The sequence below is a fragment of the Podarcis bocagei genome (genome assembly GCF_964188305.1).
Source record: "Podarcis bocagei genome assembly, chromosome: 3".
Taxonomy (NCBI): domain Eukaryota; kingdom Metazoa; phylum Chordata; class Lepidosauria; order Squamata; family Lacertidae; genus Podarcis; species Podarcis bocagei.
Window position 1 is genome coordinate 48,088,858 of NC_138127.1, and position 24,451 is coordinate 48,113,308.

General features: G+C 45.1%; 1 protein-coding gene across 10 annotated transcripts in view; it reads right to left on the bottom strand.

Annotated features, from left to right (window-relative positions):
• Positions 1–24,451, bottom strand: part of NHSL1 (NHS like 1) — a 142,952-nt gene that overhangs the window by 39,747 nt on the left and 78,754 nt on the right. Inside the window, exon 1 of one of the 10 annotated variants that reach the window (XM_081187849.1) lies at positions 10,039–10,261. The exons of 8 other annotated variants lie outside the window; for them this stretch is intronic. In XM_081187849.1, the coding sequence (XP_081043975.1) occupies positions 10,039–10,096 (58 nt within the window). In that variant the 5' untranslated portion in view covers positions 10,097–10,261. Of the gene's footprint in view, positions 1–10,038; positions 10,262–24,451 lie in introns of those variants that run through there. One more of the 10 variants, XM_081187852.1, reaches the window with a different exon arrangement.

Consider the following 24,451-nt stretch of genomic DNA (forward strand, 5'->3'; position numbering starts at 1 on the left):
GGAGAAGAATAAGTGACTTCAAAGCACCACACAAGGATTGCAAATAGCGCTGCTCATCAACAGGCTTTGATTCCTCATTCAGCTATGGGGAGAAACTTTAGTGCTTTATTTTTCTGCAGAAAATTTTACATTACGTAAGTTCATTAGTAACAATGAATGGGTGTTGTCAGGGGTTTAGGTGCAGAGGCACGGGCAAGGGAGGAAACAGAGAGCGAAGGGGAGGAGACAGAGGAAAGGATGAGTGATGACGACGACCCGAGATCTCCCAGTCTTTCCAGTGAATCAGAGGATTCACAGAAAGGAGCACCAGTGGCCAGGGCAAGGGGGGAGTCTAGGGAGGCACCCCAGGAAGATAGAGCCAGAGGAGACTCAGGGGGGAGCAGCTGGAAGTCGGGACCAGCGTCACCGCCAGGAAGCAGGGAAGAGGAAGGGAGCCAGGGGGGAAGCGCTGGCAGCTCACCACAGGAGGGAGGGCAGGAGTCAGGAGTGGCCACACCTCCATCGGGGAGCGAAGAAACGGTTAAGAGGAAAGTGGAAGGTTGGGCGCGCGCGCCAAGTTCAAATGCAGAGGAAGGCGGCGCAGTGAGCAGCCCCGAAAGGGAACCAGGTCCTAAAGCCCGGCGCAAGGAGGCAGAAGGGTCCGGGTCAGCGTCAGAAGAATCCCGGAAGGAAGAAGCCCCGGGGGGTAGAGGGACCCAGAGGAGGACAGTCAGGAGGAAAAGGTGGAGCAAGGCTAGGATATTAAGTTGGTGCGCACGGGGCGGAGACTCAGACGGAGCCTCGCCGATCTAGCTAGTAGACGTAGAGTTGCAGACAGCAGCGTGAGAATGGAAACTGTAATTCAATAAAGACTTTTACTTAATGACCGCTGGCTAGCGTGATCCTCTGTGAGCTAGGATCTTGAAGCAGCTCTGACAGTAGGCTCCGTCTCTGCATTGTGGGCATCTGCAGCCTCGAGGAGGGGAGAGAAACAGGCGCCCACTAGCGAGCTCACGAACGGCAGGAGACATGACGGCTGAGCAGCAGATAGAGGACCTCAGAAAAGCAGTGGCACAACTGAACGCCGAGGTTCTCGCATCCAGGAAGAGAGAGGACGAGGCAGCTGCCGCCTGCAGGGATCTCCAGGTCAGGTTAGACGTACTGGCAAAGCAAACACCCCGGCAGGAGGGAATTGGGTTGGCGAGACGGACAGGCGGGCTACTCTCTCACTTCGATGGGAACCTGCAACAGTATCCCAACTTTAGAGCCGACGTACTGTGCGCACTGCAACTGTTGCATAAAGACTTTAGAGATGAACAGGAGAGAGTGGGGTTCATCATGTCCCATCTGCATGGGGAGGCGAAAGCATGGTTGCGCAATTTATGGAGAGATAACGATCCGGCGCTCCAGAATGCGGATGCCTTTATTAAAGCGATGGATGGGTGTTTCTTATCAAGTATTGACATTGATCTTGCACGGAAGGAGGTGCATGGGCTGAGACAAGGGAGGGCCAGCGTCAGACAGTATCATGCCCGCTTTTTCGCCTTGGTCAGCGCCCTGGAATGGGACAGAGATTCGGCTCCTGTAAGAGACCTCTTTTGGGAGGGACTGCACAACTCGATTAAAGATGAGATAGCGAGGGGGGAGAGACCCCGAACCACCCAGGAGGTCGTTCAGAGGGCACTGGCAGTGGGGGTGAGGCTGGAAGGACGTCCGTGGAGCAAGGACGAAGGACGTGGAGGGCGCGAACCAGCCGGGGGCCCCTCCTTCTTTCCCAGAGAAGCAGCGCGGGCGCAATCCACGCCTCCGCCAGGAGGAGGAGCCGAACCTATGGAGGTTGGAGGTGCAAGGGCTCAGTCAGCAACCAGAGCCCTAGCACCGGCAGCAGTGAAGGCGAAGCCTCCTAGAGGGACCAGGAAGTGTTACGTCTGTGAGCAGCCAGGGCATATGGCGAAAGAGTGTCCCCAGAGGCCCCACAAGCTTACTGCAGCCTCAGCAATGGTGACTGCAGCAACGCAGCAGGGAGGACCACAGCAGGGAAACGGCGATGTCTGGCTGGAGGAAGAGGCCCTGGGGCCCAGCCAGACGTGTTAGTGACGCAGTCCCCAGAAATTTTACAGCCAGTGAACCCCCTCCCGCCCAAACCAGTAGTGAGGCTCACAGCATCTCTCCAGCTGCCAAATGGAATCACCATGGACGTGCCAATCACCATCGACTCCGGCAGCAACGCGGACTTTATAGGGCAGGAATTTGTCGACAGGCACGCTGTGCAGTTGCTGCCGGCCACACTGCCCCTGCAGGTTGTCACGGTGGATGGCAGGGAGCTGCTAGGGGGGCAAGTGGTGAAGCAGACGCCACCAATGGTGATGCGACTTGGGAATCACAGGGAAGTCATCAGCTTCAACGTCACTCAACTGTCTGACACGCCCATTGTATTGGGCATGAGTTGGCTGGACAAGCACAGCCCAACGATGGCTTGGTTCCAGAGGCAGCTGGTCTTCGGCTCTTCCTTTTGTGCTGAACACTGCATCGTACCCAGGCAGGAAGGAGAGGAAGAGGAGTCACAGCTGCTGCTAGGCACGCTGCAAGCGATTCCCCACAAGTACGCAGAATTTCTGGAAGTTTTCTGCGAGAAGGAGGCGGACAGGCTACCCCCTCACAGACCATATGACTGCAAAATTGACCTGCTGCCGGGGGCGGCGCTGCCTAAAGGGAAGCTGTATTCCATGTCTGAGGACGAACTGCAGGAACTCAAAGACTTCATCGATCATAATTTGGAGCGCGGTTTCATCCGGGAGTCTAAGGCAGCGGGGGGCAGTCCTGTATTCTTTGTTAAGAAGCGAGACACGCCCCAAAAAAGACTCGTAGTGGATTACAGGATTTTGAACAGTGTGACCAAGCCGTCGGACTTCCCCATGCCCCGCATCGACGACCTCCTGGCGAAGGTACGGAAGGGAAAGGTGTTCACCAAGTTGGACCTGCGGGGGGCGTACAACCTCATTCGCATGCGGGAGGGTGATGAGTGGAAGACAGCCATGTTCACGCCACTGGGTACCTACGAATACAGAGTTATGCCTTTTGGACTGCAAAATGGCGCTCACGTTTTTCAAGCATTTATGCATCACGTGTTGGCGGGACTTCTCTACAAGACGTGCGTCTGTTTCTTGGATGACATCCTGATCTTTTCGGAGTCGCAGCAAGAACATGACAAGCACGTCAAGGAAGTGCTGGGCAGGCTAAAGCAACACAGGCTCTACGCCAAGCTGGAGAAGTGCCAATTTGACGTGCCGGAGGTGGATTTTCTGGGCTACAAGCTGTCTGACAAGGGGCTCGCCATGGACAGCGCCAAGGTTCGAGCAGTGTTGGATTGGAAGAGCCCACGCAACCGGAAGGAGGTCCAACGGTTTGTCGGCTTTGCGAACTTCTATCGCAAGTTTATCAAGGGCTTCGCGATGCAGACGGCGGCCATCACTGACACCCTTAGCTCCAAGAAGAAGAAGTTCATCTGGACAGAGCAGGCGGAGCAGTCCTTTCAGGCCCTCAAGCGTCTCTTCGCGTCGGAAGAGCAGTTGCTTCATGTCAACCCCAGCATGCCGATGAGGGTGGAGACAGACGCTTCGGACAGAGCAGTGGGGGCGGTCCTGCTGCAGAAGGACCCGCAGGGCGTGTGGCGGCCGGGAGCGTTTTACTCCAGGAAGCTCAGCAAGTCCGAGCAGAACTACACCATATGGGACAGGGAGTTGCTGGCCATTCATGCAGCGTTCAAGGCGTGGAGGCACTTTCTGATCGGCGCCAAGCACACGGTGCAGGTTTGCACGGACCACAAGAATCTGGAACACTGGCGCACGGCACAGTTCCTGAACCAGAGGCAGATACGTTGGGCTGAGTTCTTTGCGGACTTCGACTTCCGAATAGAGTATGTCCCGGGGGACACCAACATCATGGCAGACGCTCTCTCCCGCAAGCCACAGTATCTGGAGGACGCAACACCAGCGGCCGCCATGCACATCTTTGCACCGACAGTGTGGGCGTGCGCCGCGGCGACCGTGGACCTAGAGGCGGTGCGGCGAGCGTTGCAGGGGGACTCCTTCGCACAAACGAAGATGGCAGAGGTGCGAGGGGGCAAGGCAGCGGCCGACGGTTTCCAGCTACGAGATGGATTGCTCATCCGTAAAGGGGCCATCTACGTGCCGGGTGACGAACTTCGAGCCAAGGTGCTACAGCAGCTGCACGACGCACCCACGGCCGGGCACTTTGGCAAGGAGAAGACGGTGGAATTAGTAGCCAGGGATTTCTGGTGGCCTGGAATGAGAGGGGAGGTCGCAGACTACGTGGCGAGGTGTGACACCTGCCAGAGGGCAAAGCCGGTGCACAAACCGCCGGCTGGACTGTTGGAGCCGCTGCAAACTCCGGTCGAACCTTGGGAAAGGGTGGCTCTGGACTTTGTCACGGATCTGCCCAGCTCAAGGGGCAAGACGGCAGTGTTGGTGGTTGTGGACCTGTTCTCCAAGATGGCGCATTTCATTCCGTGTGCTAAGGTGGCCACGGCAGAGCAAACCGCCAAACTGTTCATAGACCACGTGTTCAAGGTTCACGGTCTGCCACGGTCTATTCTGTCCGACCGCGGGCGGCAGTTCATCTCGAACTTCTGGCAGAAGCTGATGGGCTTCCTAAACGTCAAGATCAATCTGGCGTCGGCGAGACACCCGCAGACCAACGGGCAAGCGGAGCGAGCCAATGCCATCATGCAGCAGTACCTGAGATGTTATGCAAACCAACAGCCTGCGACGTGGGTGGATTACCTGCCGCTTGCAGAGTTTGCCTACAACAACACGAAGCACGTATCCACGGGCGTCACGCCGTTCTTCGCCAACAACGGGCGGCACCCTAGAACCTTCCCGGGACTGGAATGCAGGGGAGAAGGGGAGCCGCAGTCAGCAGATGCGTTCGCGTCGGAGCTACAGGAAGTCCACGATCAGCTGCGGCGCCACCTGGAGCTGGCTAAACACGCATACAAGGTACAAGCGGACAAACACAGAAGGGTTGGCGAAGAGCTCCACGTGGGAGACTGGGTCTGGTTAGCAGCCCACGCAGTGCCGGCCAGGTCGTTGGCCAAGAAGAAACTAGGGCATAAACAACTGGGGCCATACCAAGTCGAAGAGCAGGTCAACCCGGTGGCTTTCAGGCTGGCGCTTCCGGAGGGTTCCAGAATGCATCCGGTGTTCCACAGATCGGTGCTCACTCCCTACAAGGCACCGCACAGGTTCCAGGAACCCGGAACGGCGCCGAGTCCGCTCAGAGAAGGAACGGGGCACGCGGGAGTGGCACAGGAGGAGCGCATCAACGAAGTCACGGAGATTTTGGACTCCAGATGGGGGGAAGAGGGAGTAGAATACTTTCTCGCCAGGGAAGGCACCCCGGCCAGTGCGAACAGCTGGGTGCCGGGCTACGCTTTAGACGAACCTCTGCTCAAAGACGAGTTTCATGCCCTCTTCCCACATAGACCTATGCCAGCAGACTTTTTCGACGACTGGCTTTTCACGCCCACGCTTTCGGACAGCACGTTCAGGGGGTTCGACTCGGACGAGGAACCAACACGAGACGTCCGTTCCCCGGAGGGGTCACCCTCGGGATCTGTCTCAGAACCCTCGTATTGGTGGGACGATAGGCCGGAGGAGCAGTTCCGCAGGAAGTGGCTGGACTGTTCCGGCCGAGCAACGCCGCCTGGAGGAAGTGCGGGAGAGACGGACATGGACATTTTCGGGGACGACCCTGGTTTCGAGCACGGCGGCACAGAGATGGAAGAGGAGGTGACTGTCGTCAACGAGAGCAGAGAGGAAGACCCGGAAGAGTTCCGATGGAGGCCTGCCACGGGAAGCGACCGATATCCGACGTTCGTCCCTTTGCAACAGCAGCCCCCAGCTCCAGCACCGGAAGGAGGGGAGGGGGGACTGGGGGGCTTCGAGGGGGGGATGGATGTCAGGGGTTTAGGTGCAGAGGCACGGGCAAGGGAGGAAACAGAGAGCGAAGGGGAGGAGACAGAGGAAAGGATGAGTGATGACGACGACCCGAGATCTCCCAGTCTTTCCAGTGAATCAGAGGATTCACAGAAAGGAGCACCAGTGGCCAGGGCAAGGGGGGAGTCTAGGGAGGCACCCCAGGAAGATAGAGCCAGAGGAGACTCAGGGGGGAGCAGCTGGAAGTCGGGACCAGCGTCACCGCCAGGAAGCAGGGAAGAGGAAGGGAGCCAGGGGGGAAGCGCTGGCAGCTCACCACAGGAGGGAGGGCAGGAGTCAGGAGTGGCCACACCTCCATCGGGGAGCGAAGAAACGGTTAAGAGGAAAGTGGAAGGTTGGGCGCGCGCGCCAAGTTCAAATGCAGAGGAAGGCGGCGCAGTGAGCAGCCCCGAAAGGGAACCAGGTCCTAAAGCCCGGCGCAAGGAGGCAGAAGGGTCCGGGTCAGCGTCAGAAGAATCCCGGAAGGAAGAAGCCCCGGGGGGTAGAGGGACCCAGAGGAGGACAGTCAGGAGGAAAAGGTGGAGCAAGGCTAGGATATTAAGTTGGTGCGCACGGGGCGGAGACTCAGACGGAGCCTCGCCGATCTAGCTAGTAGACGTAGAGTTGCAGACAGCAGCGTGAGAATGGAAACTGTAATTCAATAAAGACTTTTACTTAATGACCGCTGGCTAGCGTGATCCTCTGTGAGCTAGGATCTTGAAGCAGCTCTGACAGGTGTCAACTGCAGATTCATTATTAGGCAGTTTCCAAGTTTTTAGCTTTGTTTCTCACATACAAGAAAAATAAACATGAAAATTAAGATCACTCTCTGAAGCATCAGGAAAAAATCATGGTGCAACTTACTCTAATTTGCATGTGAAAGTTTTCCAGAAACAATTCCATTTCTAATTTTCTCTGAAAGCTTTTATCACTGGATAAAAGACACTGGACCATACTGAAAGCTCTACAAAATACAAAGATCTCAGCATGACACATAGTAGTACTCCCAATGCTGAATGCATAGGAGGGAGGATCACATGGAAGACAGTGGTCCTTCAGATATCCTGGTCCCAATCCATTTAGGGATGTGTAGATGAGAACCAGAACTCTGAACTGTATTATAATCAGAAACAAACTAGAAGCCAGTGCATATGGAAGAGAAGTAGAATGAAATGATCTGTAAAGTAATAAATCAGTATTATAATTGCTTTTTGTACCAACTGAAGTTTCTGAATACAGTGGTACCTTGGGTTACAGAAGCTTCAGGTTACAGACTCTGCTAACCCAGAAATATTACCTCAGGTAAAGAACTTTGCTTCAGGATGAGAACAGAAATCGTGCTCTAATGGCGCAGCGGCAGCGGGAGGCTCCATTAGCTAAAGTGGTACCTCAGGTTAAGAACAGTTTCAGGTTAAGAACGGACCTTCGGAACGAATTAAGTTCTTAACCGAGGTACCACTGTAATTTCCAAAGCCCATTTAGACTTTGTTAACAGTGATCCAATTTGGATAGCAACAGCATAGCGATGACACCTCAGTTCAGGGCAGCCCAACTTTTCATACCAAGCAGGTCACAAGAGTACTTCAACAGGGCACCCATGGACCATATACTGCCTTGTATCATGGCGGTGGGGGAGGCCAAAATTTGATGCCCAGCTCCACTCATTGCACTGCCTTCCCAAAGCAAGTTAAAAGGTGCCAGGCTCTGGGAAGGAGGTGCATGGCTCTCCTGCCCACCAGTGGAGAAGCAGCAGTGGCAGCTTCTGGCGCGATCTTGCCCACACCTCACAGTATCTTGCTGTGCCACGTGACCCAAGGAAGGGTTGCTTTGGTGGAAACAGGGTAGGGTTACACTTTCCCGTTTCACCTCAGGTGGCGCAATAGGAAACATCACCCCAGATAATTACTATAGGTTTTGTTTCTTATTTGTATAATGGGTTCTTACTTGTGGCCTGCTTGCACAAAAAAGGTGTATAGTGGGTAACTTGTATGATAAAGGTATGAGGAAAGACTTAGAAGAGAAACGAAAAGGATGCTGCTAATATTGTAATTTAAGGAGAAAATTAATTATCTGGGGCATTTTGAGTACCACACTGAGAAAAGTGCAGTGTGGTACTCAAAATGCCCCAGTTAATTAATTTAAATAGGTCTCCCACTTAGTTGGAATATCACCCACAATTTCTAAATCTAAATGCAGTAAGTAACCTGGGCTGCATTCCTAATGTTGCATGATTATATAGCAAACTGCAAAAACAGAACAGTGGTATTTTTGCTGCCTTCAGATGACATTTTGGTTTCTTGTGGAAGTTCTTCCTTTCTACCCTTATATTGTCCCATACCACCTAACAGAAATACCTGGAAATACCTGTGCCAAATTAAAGCACACATATGCTTACATCACCATGGTCAATTTTTAGTAGCATTTTTCTGTAGCGGCCATCAAGGAAAGTGATAAGTGTGTCAAGGAGGGGAGATCTGTATTATCCCCCAGGCAGGCAGTATTTGGCCTTCAGCCCACATGATATTCTCTTTGCTCTTAGCTCTCCCAAGCACAAACCTTACATCTGTGCTTCCACGCCCCCACCCCAAGCACTTGTTAAGTTTATGTGAACTTACCTAAGACCGTAGTCACTACCTCACTGCCCTGCCTGATTTTCATTGCCTCTTAGTTGCTCATTACTGAGACCGTATCCCTTTATTGCCCTGAATTAAGAGATTTTTCAACTTTATTATTTGCCTTGTTAAAAGAGCACTACCTCTGCAAAGTCCAAACTGCTAAAAAAGAAACAGCAATGCCCTCAACATTTAGATATCAGGTAAGGGGTTCTTAACCACATGTAGGATGACTCAAGATGAGAGGCACTTGCGAGACTGAGTCAATGTCTCCTGCTATTGCACACAATGGTCACAGAACATGCTCCTACACAATAAGAGTTCTGTATGCAAAAGAAGTATGGAGGGAAATACAAAAACATTTTATAATGGGGGGGGGGAACCATTGCCTTTTGCCACAGTGAGCCAACTATATGTACTAGTTCTTATCGTATTATGCCTGCTATATACATGCTATATCTAAGTACAAGTCCCTCCTTTATTAAGAGCATGAACATGACATTGTTGCCCTTGGAGCTCATCAAGCACATCCTCAGCAGGATGCGCTTGAGGAACTCTTATGGGCACCTACATTCATTACACTGAAAATGATCAGGAACATTTCATGCGGCAAGGTAGATAATGCTGACATGATACAGGACTGTCTTTGCTGTCCTTCCTAATCAGAGGTCAAAGTCTAAAGATAATGAACAGAAAATGCAATCGTTCTCAGCCTTCCAGAAAAAATTAAAGCTGTATTAAACTACTGCCAGGGATAAAATAACTTACAGGGAAGGTGACAGATGCTACATGCAGAATTATCTTGAGCCCCCCACCCCCCTGAAATAAGTACCTAGGACTCTAGGCTCTTAACCCAAAATTTTGTTTTGGGCAAGAGGAAGAGTATCGTTGTTAACAGAAAATATGCATGCAGACTAGTAGCAACTTAAAGAAAGATCAGCTTGCTGTTCAAAACTGTTCCAATAATCATTCTGGGTGTTAGGAGAAAAAATGTTTTGTTGCAAGTTTGTGACAGTGCAATAAAGCAAAGGATCCAGACAGAGGTTTCTGCCTGTAGCTGGCTCTGAATGTCCACAATAGTTGGTGGAGCTGAGGGCTCAACAACATTTTAGCTGGATAAACATTACAGCACACAAATCTACTACCTGAATCAAGTTACCTAAACAAAAGCTTTAAGCTCTGCAATGATTTTATTGCATGAAAGGGGCCCCTGCTTTTCTCAGGAAGACCAAAGAAAATTAGCAGACTCGGGATTCAAAAGTTTACAACAACAAAAAGTGCAGGTGCTCAGCAGTTTCCTTTAAAGAAACTGCTTCTACACCCTCCAAAGTATGGCAACGTAAAAATGCTATGCAATTCAATAAATTAAAGCACATTACTTAAAATTTGTGCAACATGATTTAGCTTTTCTGCAAAATATCTAAACAGATTTAAAAGCCACGTTTACTTACTCTTTTTCTTGAAAAATTTGATTAACGATTTGAGCTTTGTATTGATAAACACCACCATTTCAGAAAAGCCTGCTGTGTTCCTGCAGTTTGGATCCCATAGAAAGCAAGGGTACAATGCAAGAAACTAATTTCCAGAGCTTCCCCAACAGTCCTTGCAACCCTTACTAACTTTTTGCCTCCTGCTTCCACCCCTCCCCCCTTTTGTTTCTTCTTTAAGAGCAAGCTCAGAGTTTCAGGGACCGTCCTAGCGATTAGAAACCATTAACAGTCCTTGAACCTGAAAGCTTCCTTCTGAAACATAATGCGGGTGTCTGCAACAGCCAGTTACAACATAGAGAGCGTGGGGGGGGGGAGCCAATCTTTGTTCATGTTTGCATGGAAGCAAGATGGAGATTTCTGCTTCAGCATTCATTCATTCATGCGTGCATGTCTCCCTCTCTGTCCCCTCCCCCTAGCAAATAATCAACAGTTTCCCCCTCCCTTTCCTACCACGCCAGGTTGTACTCCACAAAGAAAGATGAGTAATTTTAAGTGATTTCCCTTGCTATTATTCTCAAAGAATCTTCAAAATCCTCCACTGGACACAATATGAAGTGGATGCTTTCATGGCCATGCTTTGTATAACCCTCTCCAATGAATATACAGAATTTAACTTGCCTGGGACAGTGAGACTTTCAACTATTGCTTTCCAAACCTGCCCCCCTCTTTCCCAACATTTATGCTTAGCAAGCTCTTAAGGATTGCATTTTAATTGTTCCCAACATGCAGGGACGGGGGTTTCCTTCACATCACCTTGCTTTCGAGTCATACATCTCCCCCCCCCTTTCCCACCATTAACCACAAATTTGGTGGCAAAGAAGGGTAACACACACCATCTTTCTTTCTTTCTTTCTTTCACTCACATGCTTTGTTAAAGCTAACTTAAAGGAAGCTACAAAAAAGTACTTTAATTACTAAGTCTATATGGCTTAACACGTTACCTAGACATGTAAGTAAAAAAAAAAAATCTCTTTCATGGGCTAGGCAAAGAGCCTTTGTAATGAAAACATCTATCTCCTTCCATTAGAAATGATTTACAATATTTGGAGAGAAAAATGCTAACTACAGCATCAATGTGCTCAGCAGGGCATGCCTGCAACAGAATGCTGAGGCTCAAGAAGTCAGTCTGCCCTTTCAAAGGAAGGCTAAGCAATGTCTTGGCTTGACATTGAAAGGAATTCTCACTTCTCCAAAGAAACCCCAACAGCAGGGGCCTGCCTGCCCAGTCTTTTCCAAAGGAGGCCACATAGGTTCAGATCTATGAAGTAGCACATGCAGAAGGAGGTGCTCTTGGGAAACATTCCCAGCCTCAGTGAATTTTTCAAAAATCACTGGTACACAGAACAAAAAATAAATGCACAAACCTTTTCTACAAGAGGACATCTAGGAAAAATAAAAATAGTTCTGTTTGACAATGTTGTGTGTTCTGAAGGGTCTGAAAATTGAACAAAGTTTTGGCATTTAATGTCACAAACTACTTTTAGCATAAATTAATGGGAAGTTAGCTTCAGGAAGTGCACTCCTCAAAACCCACTGACTACCAAAGAGTATACAAATGCTAAGGCTGCAGTTATATACCTACTAACTGAGAAGACTCAATGGGGACTTCCATCTGAATAGACATGTATAGAAGTCAAACAATATAAAAGCACACAGATTCATTGGCCCCTGTCACTAGCCTATGCAGCATAAAAAACAGGAACTTCATGCAGGTCTGAATATGTTTTTACCTTAAAGAAATGTAACATTCCATTAACTCAAAGACACGTATGAAAACATACAAAACAAACAGGATTATAATATTGTTAAACAGTAAATAATGGGTTCTAGTTAAACTTTGACAATCCACCACCTTATCTGTCAAAATAATGATAAAAAACATTTATATATATATATATATATATATATATATATATATATATATATATGCAGGTTTTGGTGTCTTCGGGTATCTTCCCGTGTAAGAGTTGGGGTGTCTAGGCGACGTTTCGACGAGGTCTCACTCGTCATCTTCAGGCTGGTGCTTTCGGCTTCTTGTTACTAGAACAGAGCAGGATCTCAGTGTTTGAGTTCCTATAAATACTGTTGAGGGGGTGTGGTGTATAGCCTCCAACGTTCTGGGCAGAGAGGAAGTTCCCAGGTTAATGTGCCTTTTCTTCTTTTGTTCATTAATTACTTGAGGGATATCTTGAGTGATTACTTGAGTGATATTCTGAGTACCACTTAGGAGGGTCATTAGGTGTGGATTAGTTGCTAAAGCTTTCGTGTCTTGACCTCTTGAGCTTGTGAAGAGTTTTTCTGAGAAGATGGCTGTACTGCACTTAGTTGTGCTCTGGCTTGGCTTCGTGTATAGGGGCGAGCTGTGGTTTTGTGCCCTGTGCCAGCCAGATCTGTGTAGGGATTGCAGGGGGGTGCAGCATCCGGAGGTGCCACTATGGTTTGGCTACTGGATGGTGTCTGTAATTTATCTGTGGAGAGGGTCTGGGTTTGGGTCTGGTGTGGTTGATTGGAGATGGCGTTCTGTGTGCCTCTGGTTCTGGTGTCGGTTTTTGTGGGGAGGGCTAATTTCCAGATGTCTGGCAGGCGGGACGTGTCGTCACGCTTGTTCATGTTGTGAGGGGGTTTCTCTATCTCGATGGCTTCCATGATTATTCTCTTGTGGTGATGTTCCATGTTAAAGAGCAATTTGGAATCTGCAAAATTAATTTCGTGTCCTGTTTCTTTCATGTGTTGGTAAAGAGAGGAAGTTTTTTCTTCTTTTTTGACGGCATTCTTGTGTTCTGCGATACGTGCATTTATTCGTCTGTTTGTTTGTCCAATGTACGTGGCTGGGCAGACTTTGCAGGGTATTTCATAGACCCCTTGGTTTTCTAACTGGATTTTATCTTTTGGGTTTCTGAGGATATTGGCTATTTTTTGGTTGGTGCAAAAGGCTGTTTTGATATTGTGTTTATGGAGGATTTTGCTAATTTTATCTGTAGTGCCCTTGATATAAGGAAGGAGGGCCATGCCATTGTTTTCTTCTGTGTCTTGGTTTTTGGGGGGTGTTTCTTTTTGGATTAGCTTCGTAACCCTGTTTTGCTGGTATCCGTTGGCGATTAACACATTTGAGAGATTCTGTAACTCAGTTGTCAAGTGGTCTTTGTCAGCCAGGCGTTTGGTTCTGGAGATGAGAGTCTTGGCTACGGAGTTTATTTGTGCAGGGTGGTGGTGTGATTGTGCATGTAAGTAGCGGTTGGTGTGTGTTTTTTTCCGGTAGATAGTGTGTCCTAGGGAGCCATCAGGTTTTTTGTAGATTAGGACGTCAAGGAAGGGAAGTTGGTTGTTGGCTTCTATTTCCATAGTGAATTGTATTTTGGGGTGTAGGCTGTTGAGATGTGTGAGGAAGCTATCTAGTTTTTCCTTCCCGTGTGGCCAAATTACAAAGGTGTCGTCAACATATCTGAGCCAAAGTTTGGGTTTGTGTTCTGACTTGTCTAAAGCATTGGTTTCAAAGTGTTCCATGTACAGATTTGCGATGACCGGTGAGAGGGGTGATCCCATAGGTGCTCCTTCTATCTGTTTGTATCTTTGTCCATTGTGGATGAAGTACGTGTTGGTTAGGCAGTGGTTGGTCAGGTCCAGGATGTATTCGGGGGGATTGTATTTGTTTTGAATGGCTGTCAAGGCTTCATTAATGGGCACTTGTGTGAAGAGAGATACAACATCGAAGCTCACAAGTAGGTCATCGGGATGTAGGTTTTGCTTCTTTATTGTTTCTATGAACTGGAAGGAGTTTGTAACGTGTGAAGCGATAGATTCTGCATAGGGCTGAAGTTGCTTAGCGAGGAATTTAGCGAGATTTTGTAGAGGTGAGCCTATGGAGCTGACTATTGGTCTGAGTGGTGTTCCTTCTTTGTGTATCTTGGGGAGACCGTAGAGTTTGGGGCATCTGGATGATTTTTCTCTGGGGATGATTCTTAGCTGGATTTCTTCACTGAAATCTCCAATCACTTTTTCACTTTTGCCATCTCCAATCAACCACACCAGACCCAAACCCAGACCCTCTCCACAGATAAATTACAGACACCATCCAGTAGCCAAACCATAGTGGCACCTCCGGATGCTGCACCCCCCTGCAATCCCAACACAGATCTGGCTGGCACAGGGCACAAAACCACAGCTCGCCCCTATACACGAAGCCAAGCCAGAGCACAACTAAGTGCAGTACAGCCATCTTCTCAGAAAAACTCTTTACAAGCTCAAGAGGTCAAGACACGAAAGCTTTAGCAACTAATCCACACCTAATGACCCTCCTAAGTGGTACTCAGAATATCACTCAAGAAATCACTCAAGATATCCCTCAAGTAATTAATGAACAAAAGAAGAAAAGGCACAATAACCTGGGAACTTCCTCTCTGCCCAGAACGTTGGAGGCCATACACCACACCCCCTCAACAGTATTTATAGGAACTCAAACACTGAGATCCTGCTCTGTTCTAGTAACAAGAAGCCGAAAGCACCAGCCTGAAGATGACGAGTGAGACCTCGTCGAAACGTCGCCTAGACACCCCAACTCTTACACGGGAAGATACCCGAAGACACCAAAACCTGCATTCCTGTACCCGTGAAAATCTACGAAAGCATATATATATATATATATATATATGTAGGTTTTGGTGTCTTCGGGTGTCTTCCCGTGTAAGAGTTGGGGTGTCTAGGCGACGTTTCGACGAGGTCTCACTCGTCATCTTCAGGCTGGTGCTCGTCGAAACGTCGCCTAGACACCCCAACTCTTACACGGGAAGACACCCGAAGACACCAAAACCTACATTCCTGTACCCGTGAAAATCTACGAAAGCATATATATATATATATATATATATATATATATATATATATATATATATAAACAGCTGTATTTGTCTTTCCTCATTTATATGGAAGATTACCATCTAATCTTTGGCATGCAACTCCCTCTATGCTGAAGGAATACTTCATGAATAGTTTTCTCTGTACTGGTTTCAGAAGCACTATCATGAAGCAAGAAGACTAATATTTGCGTTAAATGAGGCTGAATCGCCTATGTGCCTTGTTTGCTAAATCACAGGTAGAAGATTAAGAAGCTAAAATCAGAAGTGGTACACTTAAGCCACATTGTTCTAACAATGTACTCTGAAGGAATGGACTTAGACCAGAGTTCAAATCCTTGACTTCTTAGCTGTAGGAACACACTTGTTGAGTTGGGGGGCAATTCATCTCCGTGTGCAATTTTCATTATCAACAGGCATAATAGCAACCTTTCTTACACGCTACTTTGGAAAATGAATGCAATAAGGCCACAAAGTTTTTTTGTTTTTGTTTTACAATATTTGCTAGAGAGAAAAGTATGTGACCCAGCACTAGATTGGATTATGTGCATAGCTGAGCAAATGGTCAGGAGGAAGAAGATCCTCCTGTCCGCAACTCTCTATCCTGCTATCGAGAAAACAGCAACCCAGTAAGATAAATAATTCCAAGATGGTGCTGTGGGGGAGAAACCCTTGAAAGGGGCCAAAGGGTTTGCGGAATGTGAATGAAACACACTGAATCTTTGAAGGTATGATCACCATAATACTCTCTTATCAGTAAAATTACCCATTTGAGATGAGATGTTAGAACAGACTGTTTCTATTCAGCTGTACAGATGTTGTCATTACCAAAACTTATTTCAGCTGTTAATTACAAATGCAATGCTGCTGGTTTTAAGGATTTGTACATGTTACATAGAACTGCTTGATATTTCAGGAGAGGCATGTGGTCAGTTTTATGTGGTGTGCCTGCAGCATGCATTCCACCCATCCCCCCAGCCCATTGTATTGCCCACTTTGAATATATGTTTCCAGTTGACCTGGTCCATGACAATCAGAATCACATTAAAGGATTTGAGCCATGAAACAACTGGAAACATCCTTCCGCCCTCCTCAAATTAAGCTACAAAGACTCCTTAGGAATCGTTCTTGCACTATGTAAAGAATTTGAAAACTTTTATACTATCTATTGCTGCTGTTCAAAACACGATTCCGAATATGGTTTAAAATGTAACATGAATGACATTTTAGAATGCAATTTTACAGGAAGAGTTCAAGGGTGAAGACATTAACCGAATGTTCCTGAGTTATCTATTCATCACTAATCAACCAGTCTAGCCCCAGTGATTCTGAAATTAAATTCTATTAACGTAACTGCTGGATTCAACCTTTTCTAAATTTCATGGAAGGCTGTTCCAAGGTTTAGCCAATGCTTTATCAAAATAGATACATACTGTAATACATACTATGAAGTCAAGAAAGTTGCATAACTGGCCAATCCCAAAACACCAGTGGTGGAAATCTCAGAAAATCTATGCTCCCAAATCCATTGGGGGGGGGGGGGAATAAGGAGGTGTGTTCAAACATTAGAAGTCTAAAAGAAAAAGTCCTCCCCACGCCAAAAAAGAAGACACTGATAACAGACAGACATCTGTGCTTTTTCAGTGTGTCTGGCAAATGGAAAAACAGATCTACAAATTAAGGCTGAGAGCCAGTGTAGTGAAGTGTAGGAAGGTCACACGAGTGAAATCAGCACTCAACCATGAGGTCTGCTAGGTGACCTTGGGACAGTCACTATTTCACAGACTAACCTACCTCACATGTTTCTGACAAAGATACAATCAGAACTATTTGCAGCACCATGACCTCCTAAATAAAAAAATCACATGTATACTTATCTGAGAGTCAGACTCAGTGAACTTACAGGGGCTTTTGATTTTGCTATATATTTTAAAGATTTTATGCTGCATGTACATAAAATCAATTAGGTCGTTGAAAGGCTCTTTACAAAGCAAAAGCATTTGCCAGGTTGAGCAAGAAGCCGTATGAGGGACTAAAAACAGGCACATTTCACTTGGCATAGGTGTATTTATGTCCATAGATTCCCTAAACACATGGAATGATACAGCAAAAGAAAACTATTTAAGGGTATGATCCTAGGAAACACTGAACCCCTTCTCACATGTGGGAGGTTGCCAACTTTTAGTACTTTCAAGAGCTCTCTTTCAAAGTCTTTAGAAATTACACTTCCTTCCATTAGTTCTGTGGCAAGAACCTAAAAAAAGGGTACAAAAAAGTCATCCAGCCTTGCACACTTACGCTCAGATTCAATTAACTCAATCAACCTGCTTCACTGGGATATTGCCATCAAATGGTTCTTCTACAAGAAGGAATGATAAATAATTTATAAATTATGAGGCATTCTTCTCTCCTTTCAAACCAGCCAGGCTCAGCCATCCCCTGGCATTTTCCTCGAGAACAAAAGTGACTTCCCACCACAAAGACAGTCCTGAGAGGCAATGAATTCAGCTGCCCTCCCATCTTGAACTCAGCTCACTCACAATGGTCTCTTTCAACTCTGCAATCTCAGCCTTCCTGAATCTTGATACTTCTCTGGTTACTAAGAAGTGATAATTAAACTAAGGATCCAGAAAGGAATAAGAAAAAAAGTCCTATTTTACTCTTTAACAGCTGTAAAGGAAAGGAAAAGACCTGTGCACCACTTAATCCAAAGCGAGAATTATGCATAAAGTGGGGCTTTACAAAGATTATTAAGTAGGTAACAGCAGCTCCCTCATTATCCATGCACACAGGAGACTAGAAGACTCCAGGAAGGAGGTTGGGAACTGAGGAGCAGAAAGGATACGGTGAAGAAACAATGAAGCATTAAAAAAAAATAAAAAGGGAAAACAGAGCTTATTATGACAATCTTGTTTAGACCACAACATAATAAATATTGATTAGCTCTTTCCCTATTTTCTAATTCATTATATCTCTACCATTAAGAGCTAACCCCACAAGCACCACCAGAACAAGGAACAGGGTTTTGTGGAGTTCAGATGCTAATAAGGACCTCAGTTTTGCATTTGACCAAGCCAAGCCTTTGGGATAGGAAATGGAACAAACAAACAAACAAACCCTTGTCCCATCCACCACTGAGCCATGCAGAAAAAACAAATGCATTTTGGCTCAAATGTGGAAATAATTTAGATGTCATAAACTTTAAATCTGCCCTACATTCAGTAAAAGTTAGCTTATCAAACATACAGAGTATCTTGTATAAATTCCAAGCCTTCATAGTAACTTTGTAAGTTTCATGACCAGTTCACATCACCAACAAATCAAATCTCCCTATCTAATTTGGAAACAGATTAATTTGAAGAATATCTGTTGGATGTTCAAATTAATCCAGTTTTAAATTGTGCCAAGTCTGAATCAGCACAGAGCTCTCTCTGTTGTGAACCTGTGCCACTTGCCAAGAGCCTTTGCTTGCCATGACCATCCTCTCTGAGATTCCTTCATCTTTTCCCATACTTATCAGAGTGTCAGGGTTTGTATTCATAGTAGTCTTCAGGTTGTAACTGCTACTTCAAGCATAGCCAACAGTATCCAGGGTAACCCTACTGTTTGGGGAGGCCTTTGGAACTTTAATTTTTCTCACCACCCAGTTTATTAAAGCTTTTAATTAAGTTATTACAGTGGTACCTCAGGTTACATAAGCTCCAGGTTACATACGTTTCAGGTTACAGACTCCGCTAACCCAGAAATAGTACCTCGGGCTAAGAACTTAGCTTCAGGATGAGAACAAAAATTGTGCTCCAGCGGCGCGGCGGCAGTAGGAGGCCCCATTAGCTAAAGTGGTGCTTCAGTTAAGAACAGTTTCAGGTTAAGTACGAACCTCCGGAACGAATTAAGTACTTACTTAACCCGAGGTACCACTATATTATAGTTTTGTGCAACGAAGCTGTCTTAGTTCCACAGTCAGCTGAAATCCTGATTAAAAACAGGTCAAGAAATGAGGTTATCCAATAATGCCTAGAATTGTGCAGCAACCATATTCCCAATTTGTTTTCCTAAGAAGGAACATAGGTTGATATTGTCTACTAGGGAAGTTTAAGAGTTCAATCACTGCCTCCTTAACTGCAGGATGGACATTTTCCTACTCATGATACCATTACTTGTGTCCGCCTGAATTTGGACACATTTTCTCCATTGGCTTAATTAGTTGGAACACGTTTGTGCTTACTCCCAATAGCAATGTCAGGATTCATAGAGCAAAACAACTGAAACTGGTCAAAGTAGCTGATCCAAAAGCCAATAGTATCTTTAGGCTGGATTGTGGTCACCTAGCAAGTCAGATTTAGTAAGGGTTTTCTGTAGTGCTAAAAGTTCTTTTGCCTAGGGCAGAGTAGGGGAAACCTGCAGCCCTCCAGTATAGCCAAACATCCTCCACCCATTTTAGGCCTTTTATTAGAACTTTTAGATTTTTTCAGATTTTATGCTGACTTTGCTGCACTTTCAGTTTCAGTAGCTACTTTTTATTTTAGAATATGTAAACTGTTCTACAAGCCTTCAATCTAAAAATCGGGTTATCAAATTATGGTAATTAAATTTTCAAAATGTGAAAGGTTATGCAAATGAATGTGGATTTGTATCTCATTGGATTCTGATCATGACAGAAGGGGATATAAATAATAAATTACTATTTTATAGTGGCCAAATTTAGTATGAATAACTGTTACAGGGTATTTGCATTTCAACTGAATGAAACAATTCCGTTTCCATGGCGTAACCATGCATTCAATTAATATTCATGACTGTAAGTTTGCCATGATCTTGAGTACTGTATTAACTTAAAAAAGAAAACCCAACATATTTACAAAGTGAAACTACTGGAAATCCAGTTTTGCTTCATCCAAATATCTTGCCAAGCAATGATGAGTGTCTTTTTACAAATAATCTGAAGGACAAATGAGCTAAAATACAGCAGGTGATAGCACATTGTGCATGCAAAGTAGTTTCAGAGTGGTTCCACTTTCATGTCAATAGGACAAATAACTGCACGAATCAGCAATTATTAGAAAAGAATTTGGGTTTATATGTACTTTTCTCATACAAAAATAGATTTTAATTAAATGCTATTCAAAGTAGCCACTTAATTAATAAGTCTAGTTTGAACAGAAAACATCTGAGTCAGCAGCACATGGAAAAGCCAGCTATGTTACTAAGAAATCTACTGTAAGGTCAAAGGGAGAAATGACCTTAGAAGAAGAAAATTTGATTACAGTATAAAGAAGTCAATAAAACAATCAATACAAATGAATTACTAACTCCCTTAGGTAAAATTAACCAGTAACAGCCCAGAATCGTGGGCTTCCTGTAACTGATGTGTGAAAAGCTAGTGCTCCTTTACCTTATTCACAGCATCAGAGTGAATAGCATTCTAAAGAACAAAGACATAAGTTTTCCAATTACAAATGAACTCACTGGGTGAGCCCTATTGCAAGTTACTGTCTCCCTAACACTATCCAGGCATTCTCCTGCTCATATAATCAGAATCACAGGTGGAAAAAGCAGAGGTGTCTAAATAGCTCCACCACTATCCATCACATATATCAGGCTTCCTCAAACTCGGCCCTCCAGATGTTTTGGGAATACAACTCCCATCATCCCTAGCTAACAGGACCAGTGGTCAGGGGTGATGGGAATTGTAGTCTCAAAACATCTGGAGGGCTGAGTTTGCCTATGCCTGACATATAAGCTGCCTTCCCATGTACTGAAGGGTATCAGGGAGCCTGCTGCTTCTGTGGAGGTTTCCCAAACAGATTAAAACACTGCTGAGAGACCAGCTCCATCAGATGCTTCCTTCAACTCTCATCTAGAACAGCCATTCAATCAGGCTATAATGGAAGGAAAGGCAGGAGTTCAAGGCCTCTCCATTGGACCAGAAACTTCTGGCTCATCTTCATCTTGAAGTCTTTTTATTCCAGCAGGTCAACATTACAAGAGCTTAGCAACTAAAAACTTACACCCAAATTGGTTCTTCTGTAATTCCTAACACAGCTTTTATGCTCATATATCCTCATTTTATCTCATTGCCATTACCACAAACATGGTATTGCAGGGGCACTGAGACACATATTTGATTCCTTTAGTGGTACAGTAAGCCTGCAACTTACGTGAGGGCTACGTTCCAGGGATCACGCCTAAAGCCAAAATCGTATATAATCAAAAGAACATTGGGGAAAATGGTGGATGGAATTGCTAAAGACTTTCCCCCTAGATACCCACTCCCTTTCTGTCCCCTTTCTATTTCATTTTTTAAAAAATTTCCAAGCACGTAAAGCTGAATGAGCACAAGTTAAATGCATGTAAGTTACAGGCTTACATCTTAAAAAGCAGAGACATCACCTTGCCAACAAAGGTCCGTATAGTTAAAGCTATGGTTTTCCCAGTAGTGATGTATGGAAGTGAGAGCTGGACCATAAAGAAGGCTGATCGCCGAAGAATTGATGCTTTTGAATTATGGTGCTGGAGGACTCTTGAGAGTCCCATGGACTGCAAGAAGATCAAACCTATCCATTCTTAAGGAAATCAACCCCGAGTGCTCACTGGAAGGACAGATCCTGAAGCTGAGACTCCAATACTTTGGCCACCTCATGAGAAGAGAAGACTCCCTGGAAAAGACCCTGATGTTGGGAAAGATGAAGGGCACAAGAAGAAGGGGACAACAGAGGACGAGATGGTTGGATAGTGTTCTTGAAGCTACCAGCATGAGTTTGACTAAACTGCGGGAGGCAGTGGAAGACAGAAGTGCCTGGCGTGCTCTGGTCCATGGGTCATGAAGAGTCGGACACGACTAAACGACTAAACAACAACAAAGTTACAGGCTTACTGTATTACAACTGTAAAAATCTTGGAGAATCTACTTTCCTTATTTGTCCAATTAACAAATTCTTTGAATTGTACACAATTTTTACAGTCACTACAGTGACATCCCTTAGAGCCACTAAAAGTAGCTTTAAGACTGGGGCACTTCAGTTCCTGAAATCAATAACATTTTGAGCAAGTATAGCACTGAGTTCCAGACACATCCCAATTACTTTTAAGTAGAGATTTGTGTGTTTGGTAATCCCACCCAATCAATAAGCCCCCCATTTTTTTAAGCCATTTGGATTGCAATTTCTGAATACAAAGACCCCTGCCCTGTCACTTCTATAATTTTAGACACCTCACAATTTTATCCTCAGTGATACTGCTTAACATGGAAGAAAAATATTTTGTATTAGAACACCCTCTACCCTTGACTGATCTCTTGATGCTTCCAGATAAAGGCCTTTTCCCAGATAGGTCTGTTTTGTTTTTTTTATTGGCTGTAAACTTTAATGAACCTTCCACCCTATCATAAAACTTTCCATTTTAATTTGGACTTGGATGGCTCTATTTCCTGTTCACACTGGCAGGCAGATCATGATAGGGTCCAGAAAAAGAAGATGCATCACTTCTACTCTTCTCCCTTTTCTCTCACCAGACTATTCCTTCTTCCTGAGCACAGGCACAGGGTTTTTTTTAAAGCACTTTGCACACACACACACACACACCCTTCACTTAATTTTTAATTTCATTATCTTCAACTTTGGTCCCCTGGAAGTTCAGCTGGTAGAAGAATCATCCTTCTGTTGTTGTGGAAAAATAAATTCACATTTTTCTTTCTTTCTTAAATTCTATACTGATGCTGCTTGCCATTACAAGCAGTAGAGTTAAGCAATGTAATGCCTTTTTCTGAGCATGGAAAGATGGTACCGAAGGAGGTGCCGAGTTTTCCACAAGGAAGTGTCACACATGACAAGAAGCAGACACTCAGTCGTTAGGAAGGAGAGAAGAGGCATGCCAAAGTTCAGCAGCTGCCTATGTGCAGCACTCATTTTTCTTAGTAATGAACCAAATAAAAGATGCTGGTTGGTTACAACTGGTGGCAACCATTTATACTCAGCATTTGGGATGTTGAACATTAAGATTGCCAGTTTTAGGATTACATAAGCAACCCGCTTTGAGACTGTGGACATTCTTAACCTTCTTCTATACAGACAAAGAACAATGATTAGGCATGCAATCACCCATCTTTTCCTTGAATATGAAGACTTGGGATTCTGTGTTGTGCACTGATTGACTAACAGCTAAAGATGTGTTTTCATCCCTATTGCAACATGTATCTCCTTATCCTCTACAAATTAAAAAAATTGTGAGGCTCACCTTAATACTGCTTCACCCAAGCAAATCAGGAACCCAAATATCTCACTGGCAGCATTTCAATGTTATATATTTGTCTGTTGTGAATAGCTAAAATCTGTTTTATTAGCAACAAAAAAAAATGAAATAAAGTGGTCTAGAACTATTGCCATTGATCAGGGAAGAGCAGAAAACTATATGGATGCCTTGATTCACCCATGGTGCTTTGTGAAGACATTGTGCTGAAACAAAATGATTTTAAGAACTGTCAAAAGAAGCTAACATATGAATTAGGTATAATAGACATTTTTATTTAGTCAAAAAATCAAAACAGATGGTTGGGGGTGGGAGAAAAACATAATTAGATGCCTCCCAACGCAGTAGAGCCTTGGAATACCTGCAAGAAGGCAAAATGCTGCCATCTGCAGGAAACAGAAACAGTACTCTCCAGTTTATCTTTCTGTCTCTACTGACAAAGGTAAACAATATTATGTTCCCTTCACTAGAAGAATCTGTAACTCTGATGTGAGTTACAGCACTGAAGTGATACTCATACTAGCCTAATTTTAGTTACAGCTACTTTTGGTGGCAAGAAAAGAATACCATACTTCAGGAGCTGAAGCCAACTATCTCCTAATAACCATATTCTTACTCAGAATTTATTAAATGAAAACGTAGTGTAATATTTCAGTAGTCATTTAATTTAAAGAACACGTATTCAGAGGATGAACCCATCAAATATTTTTTTATATTTTTAATGGAAGAGACCTGTTGCTCTGCTTTGTCTTGAATCACAAGCTGCCTAGGTTAGGTGGCAAACTTTTATAAGATTGAATTCCATTGTATGTTTATGTTCTTAACTGAATTGACTAAAATTATCAACTTTAATTTACTAGCCAAAATGAAACCAGAAAAAGAGTAACCATTCATACTTCTTATCTCAACTACACTCTATGTTTTGCAAAAGCCATCCACTGACACCTTAAACACCAATTTTATTACAGCGAAAGATTTTGGGGACTAGAGACCAATTCTTTAGATACACACGCTTGCTCATGAAAGCTTATGCCATTGCAGCATAGTGGTTAATGTGTTGGACAAGGACTTGGGAGACCAGGGTTCAAATCCCCATTCGGCCATGATGCTTGCTGGGTGACCTTGGGCTAGTCACTCACTCTCAGCCTTACCTACCTCACAGGGCTGTAGTGAGAATAAAATGGGAAAAGCGAGAACCATGTGTGCCACTTTGAGCCCCTGGGAGAAAAGGTGGGATATAAATGTAATAAATAAATAATAAATAATAAAATTTGTTAGCC